Here is a 6566-nt window from a genome sequence, read left to right as displayed (position 1 = left end):
TAAAAAAACTAAACGTAATAGGCCTACATACATTTCAAACATAAAATAATTAATGGTCCTTTTGTGCTATTATTTATAATTAATTGTTTAGTTAAAAATCTGTATATATGAAACTACTTTTCTACTATTTGTTATTGTATTATTTAAATTAAATACACTATGAACAAATTATTTAATGAGATAGATAATGTGTTAATATATTTTAACGAACCAATATTAGGGGGAAAATGGTGGTGGAAATAAATGACTGAATCAATGCAACAAATAATGCAGGCCTCTTGATTATGTACAGTAAACTGGCTGGTGTCATCTGCAAATTTATGGAGTTTGACAGCTGGGTGTATTGAAGTGCAATCATTCGTAGGAGAAGAGCGGCGGAGAGAGGACTTGTCCTGGGAAGCTCCAGCGCTGATGGAGTTTCTTGATAATATTGTCACACCTGCTGTGTCCTGACTGTCAGGAATGAATATTTGTATAGTGACACAACAAAAACATAAATACATGATATTCACCAGAAGTAGTGATTATTAAATGTATTCATGTGTGGAGAGATAGATGTTTTACTATAGTTGAATTTGACTTGTCTGAACAACCAGTCAGAGGATGAAAGAAAATGCTTGTGTCATTGATACTGAAGGTACTGGGCAGATTAAATTTACGTCTGAACACAAAGGCTGAAATCAGATTGGGGGATTTTTTTTTGCATGTGTTGCAAGCGGTAAAGATTAGAGAAGCTCTATAAAATAACTAGGATATACTGCTGGGAATAAATATAGAAATATTAGTGTTTGGGTTGTAAATCCTACTGCTACGATGATGGTGACTACTATTACTATCATCACTCGTAATATTAGTGCAACTCCTTTATTTCTTTTATGGAACTTTTAGGAAATTTGAAAGAGGTGGTATTAGACAATTTAGGACTATATATGGACTATATATTTTATTCTCAATCCCCCCAAAAGTAAAGCAGTACATTTTAAAATGTTGAATTAAATTGATCACTTATCAAAGAATTTAGACTAAAGTTTAATACTGTACAATGAGGCAAATTGCTGTGGTTTTGTGATAAGGGAAATGAAAGTCTTGAATTTGTATTTCATTTTTAGTCATTTATTTTTGCGATTAGCCTACAGGCCTTTGGGTTGGATATGCAAGGCTGTCTCAAATCCAAATTTGTCACCTTTGGCAGTGGAGTCCATTAAGCTTGCTGTTTCTGGTGAAAATAAGAATGTTATCTTTGTTAGAAATGTGTTGTTATTTGGGATGTTCTTTATTCACAATCACAAATGTAGATATTTCAGGACAAAATCCTGTCTGAATCAGTGGGTGAATTCTTCTGTGGTATAGTGAAGGTCTTTGAAATGTGTTCATAAGAAAGCCCTTCAACAACTTCCTTTGTGTTTCCCGGCAGTTTGTATGCCCTGTGGCACCATGCGTCTTTTCACGCTAGTCTTATTACTACACACCTTTATATTTATTTATTTATTTATTTATTTTTCTTTCTTTGAGTAAAAACACTGATGTCGTTTTGGGCATTTTTTCCTTGCTATGCGTGGGCTTCTAAAATCGTTTAAGATGTAATAAATCGTTATGTATGTGCTGCGGACGTAGGAATGAACCTGTCGGAAACGGAGAAACCGTAAATACTTTGAGGTGAAGTTTGCTGCTGTTTATTTAGCAACCAGTTGGAGGCGTCAGTATCACATCCTGTTTCCCGTGTCAAGCTGTACTATTCAAGCCTTGACATTGCGAAGATGGAGGCTGTGTAGGGTCTAAACCGAGCCATTAACCTGCAGCACGAACTGCGCATTTCTGAGACCTGTTATGATATCCCCATTTGGTCCAGGTAAGGAGAAAACCTTCGTTGCGTATGAGTTAAACGGAAGCATTTCGGCTCTGTTTGATTAGTGAGCGTCGATGACAAGGCTAATGTCAACGAAGGCGCTAACTCGTCGAAGCTAGGTTGCAAGTAGAATAAACTACAGCGTTGCTTTGGAGAACTGTTATGTTAGATCGTGTATTCGCTCGGCCGAATCTGGTCTCGTTTGGACCTTACCGCAGATGCCAAGCAGCGGCTATGCAAGCGAGCTAATCATAGATGTTGTGATGTTCTTGCTAGCTAGCATCAGAAGGCTAATGGTACCGTTTCCTGGTTGAGATTCTGACCCGAAGCTTAGCATTCACTGATAATTACGGCCCACTCACTGCCGCGTTCGACAATATAGAGACAAATCAACAATTATTTGTATATGTGTGGCGTATGAGACGTGCTTTACGCGCCTCGGTTTACTGACAAACGAAATGGCATACATATCAATTAGCATACAGTATTTACATTCTGTCATGCATTTTTGTGTGTGCAGTGTTAACCCATGAAGAAATGGCACTTTCCTGAACTGTTTTCTCACTCGTAGCTGAATTGGTTTAAGTTGGAATTGAACGGAAACACTTTCTGTTGGAGCTTAGTCATTGTGAACCACCATACATTGACTGATTACTTACAGATATACTATATGATTGATTAACAGAGGTGGCTACTGTATTGCAATTGGAAGACACAATAAACCTGTTGGAGTAATCAATGCCCTCCCACCACAAATGCTTATAGTTGTATATACAGCATTGATAGATAAAAGCCTTAAATATACAACAGACTGTGATTCCAAAACACTTATCTAACACTAATATCTCGGGGTGTAATCAAACCTGATTTGTATCGGAAAGTTGAATTTTATTTAAAAGATTTGAGCACAGCGGTGCACGAACTGATGAATCGGTTTCAATATTGTTTGAACTGGCTGATTTTCCCAAGAAGAAAGTTATAACTCAATATATGTTGATCATTTGTTGTTTCTTTATATTTCGTTGATATGAATAGTTGGGACTTTGGAGTACATTTACAGTACTGATAAGTTAACTCATTAATATTATCATCTACTTACTTTCAGCAAGAAACTCATACGCTCTCTCGAATGGAGTCTCCCTCTGAATCAAACCTGATTGAATAGGTCCATTTTTACATGTACTGTTCATGAATCGTTTCACACCCAGTATCGAGATGGCCACCCGTACTAATATAATTTCAAACTTATCTTGCGACATTATTATTATTTAAAAAAAAAAAAAGCCTTCAAATTTATTCTGATGTGCACAATATATCGAGAGAGAAAAATCACAATAATGTGATATTGGCCCATGCAATATGCATATCACAAAAACATGCAATAAGTTTCCCATGTCACTTTTCACTATGAAACAGCGTGGTTGAAAGTCACCCTCTTTTTCACTACTGCTCACTCGCTTGTTACAGACACACTGATAAAACAAATCCTTTGGATTTACTTAATTATAGCATGTCATTTGATTATTTTCAGTTTCACATTTTAATCATGTACTTTTTCTAAAGTGGCACGTGCCCAAAACATTTTGCAGTATAAAGTAGGAGTCAGGAGAGCCATTATTGCCTGGCCATTTAGCATTTAGCCCCGGCAGGGCCACACAAAGAGAATAAGTAAACTTTTTTTTTTTTAAATGATGTGTCATGTTAAGACGTTTCAGCGTGCAGGGTCAAAAAGGGCCGCAAATACACTTTTGAAACCTGTTATCCGTTTGAGAGTTTGACAGCAAAGAAAAAAATATTTGTGAATACTTACATCAATAATTATTAATTATTAGTGCCGTAAAGTATTCTTTTCTTTCGCTGTCGAACACTCAAATGGGCTTCGGCTGCCAATGGCTGACACTTATCTACATTAAGTCTGTTTAAGGTACCTTTGGTAATTACAAATTCACCAGTGAGCGTGTCTAATAATCTTAAACGCTAAATCCGATGCCGTGTTACGGCAAACACTTTTTTTTTTCTGCACCACAAATCAAACAAATAGAAAAACTGTATGTACAGCAGTAACTCAACATGCCTTTGCGTGCTGCTTGATGACTGACAGCATATTCTTAGGCAGTAAAAGGCGGAAAAGCTTCCATGCCTGCACGTCACTATAATGACTTGTTGGCAGCATGCATGTATTGCAGATGACTGTTTGGCCTTCTAAAACCAAACCATGGAATTACAGTTCCCCTCTCTTTGGCAGCAACTTCTGTTTGGGCACTGTTTCTACTTTGTGTGTTGTTTACATCCATGCTCCTCTCGCAGCGTCGTAAACAAATATTTGAGCATCATTTTAAAATGCTATAGCAAAGTAGCATTAGTTGCAGCTACACTGATCTTCAATTATTGCTCATATACAATATGTGTTGAATTCTTAACATGTGCGTGTCTGCAGGTGTGGGCATGAGGTGCGAGTAGAAGTGCAGCAGACGTCGGCACCATGTACTCGGAGTGGCGCTCGCTGCAGCTGGTGGTGCAAAGCGACCAGGGCCATCTCAGTGTTCTGCACTCCTATCCCACCACTGTGGGCACCGAGGTGGCCAACGCTGTGGTCAAGCCGCTCTGCACAGCTGTCAGCCCTGTAGCCACGGAGAACATCCTTAAGACAGACAAAGAGGTGAGAGAATAATTTTCGTATGCGTTGCATTGGTTAAGAATACCCTGGGAAGTCTGCCGTCAGGGTGCCAAAAACATATTCATTTAGTCGTTAGCCCTATTAACTGCTTTGGTTTAATTAAACGGCCTTTGAAAAAAAAGTCTCTTACTAGCCTAGGAAGAGTCAATTCAGCCGCCATGCCACTACACGCTGCCATTAACAACTTCAAAATAAAAAATACCAGCCAAAAAGGCTTAATGTCAAACCCTGTACGGCCTGTTTATTTATTTATTATTATTATTATTTATTTACGACATTTGGTACAGCTGTGGTTGTTCTGCTCTATAAATGGAGTTGAGTTGATTTGTGTTGGTATACAAGAAAATGCTTTCTAAAATGCTGGTGGAAACCCTGAATATTCCTATTCCACTTGGCCTGGAGGTGTGAGGGCTACTTTTGTTACGACAGGAGAGCGTTGCGGCAAAGCTGCAGTAATATAACTCATCTTTCGCAGAGTAGAAAAATGTATGCCTGTGAGGATTGCTGTTACCTTTCTGTATATGTTGTTGTGCAATTTGTCTTTGAATATTTGTTAAAAGTTTTGTACTGCAGCATTGATTCGTTAGACTGTTTAGCTTGTCTGTGGAGTTTTACAATAATTAATGATTATGTGTTAGCATTTAGCTAGCAGAGACAAAATTTAAGACTATTACTATTACTAAGAATGTTGAACTAAATTTAGTTTTCCACAATATAGTAATTTAATGGGCTCTTTGCACAGCTCGACTACTTCCTGAACTTAACAGTACACCACTCCTTTGTTTCCTGTCTTTCATGATTGGACTCACTGATTAATCCGGGTGTGTCTGGCCATTGTCGTCACGGTTACTGAGGTCAAGCACACCTGGATTAATCATCTTGTCCACTCATGAAAGACAGGAAGTGAAGGAGTGGTATTGGGTTCAGGAAGTAGTGGATTTGTGCAAAGAGCTCATTATTTATTGAAATACACCTGTAGCTGCCAAAAGGCCAATCTACACTGTACCACTGTTTTTAATCAAATATGTTTGTGTGGCTACCCTCTCAAATAAACTTGCCCATAGAAGATTTAGTTGAGCTTTGCCCTCAGTTTGAGTACTATTTTCTGTGATCTTAGGTGTTCTTTACGTTTGAGACTTTTATTAATGAAAATGGTTTGGCTCCCAAGGTGAAATGGACCATGGAGGTGTTGTGTTATGGCCTCGCCCTTCCCCTCGAGGGTGACACTGTCAAGCTGTGCGTGGATGTGTACACAGACTGGATGATGGCCCTTGTGTCACCCAGAGACTCAATGCCTCAGCCTGTGGTCAAAGAGCCCAATTTGTATGTGCAGACCATCTTGAAACATCTCCACAATGTCTTTGTACCAAGGTGGGTCCCAAATATGTCTTGACCATTTTTGTGTTGGTTGTTGATGTTTGTATTCAGTGTGTTTTGTTTTTTATGACTTTATGCCATGAAATGTAAAAGACAAGTTAACCACTCTCTTACGAAACAAATACTGTTTTGTGTGTGTGGAGGGGGAGGGGGGCATTCTGCCTTATAATGAACAGGAAAGGCAGGAAAGGTGGAAGACTGGTAAGCACGTCCGCCTCCCAGTGCTGATGAGCTGATCATATATCAGCTGTGTTGGAGAAGGGCAACATGCAAAACCTGCAGGACTCTGGCCCTCGATGCTCACCTCTGCTCTAAATTTTCCCTAGGTGTGATTGTGAGTGGGGATGGTTTTTCGTCTCTGTGTGCCCCGCAATTGCTGGCAACCAGTTCAGGGTGTACCCCGCCTACTGCCCGAAGCCAGCTGGGATAGGCTCCGCAACGCTTGTGAGGACTAAGCGGTTACGAAAACGGATGGATGGATGAACAGGAAAGCTGTAGGGTAGACAGGAAGCAGGAGAGAGAGAGGGAATGACATGCAGTAAAGGACTTCTTGGCATTGGATAGATGCATGACAGACATATAGTAAACATTAAGGGGTTTGCTGAATGGTACTGCCATCTAGTGGCATTTATAGGTATTGCTGGAAATGTAGTTTAGTGTTACACA

At 39.3% G+C, this 6566-nt stretch overlaps 1 protein-coding gene across 9 annotated transcripts in view; it reads left to right on the top strand.

Annotated features, from left to right (window-relative positions):
* The first annotated feature begins 1688 nt into the window (after window positions 1-1688).
* LOC147179333 (ral GTPase-activating protein subunit beta-like) overlaps window positions 1689-6566 on the top strand; it is a 30243-nt gene continuing 25365 nt past the window's right edge. For all 9 annotated transcript variants that reach the window (XM_086067941.1, XM_086067940.1, XM_086067943.1 and 6 more), the window contains exons 1-3: window positions 1689-1849; window positions 4284-4505; window positions 5692-5894. In XM_086067941.1, the coding sequence (XP_085924067.1) occupies window positions 4329-4505; window positions 5692-5894 (380 nt within the window). In that variant the 5' untranslated portion in view covers window positions 1689-1849; window positions 4284-4328. The remainder of the gene's footprint in view (window positions 1850-4283; window positions 4506-5691; window positions 5895-6566) is intronic.

Source organism: Leptonotus elevatus, chromosome 2, assembly GCF_054856555.1.
Source record: "Leptonotus elevatus isolate MCC_2025b chromosome 2, RoL_Lele_1.0, whole genome shotgun sequence".
NCBI lineage: Eukaryota > Metazoa > Chordata > Actinopteri > Syngnathiformes > Syngnathidae > Leptonotus > Leptonotus elevatus.
Note: the sequence above shows the minus strand (reverse complement) of the source record. Positions and strands in the feature narration are given on the sequence as shown.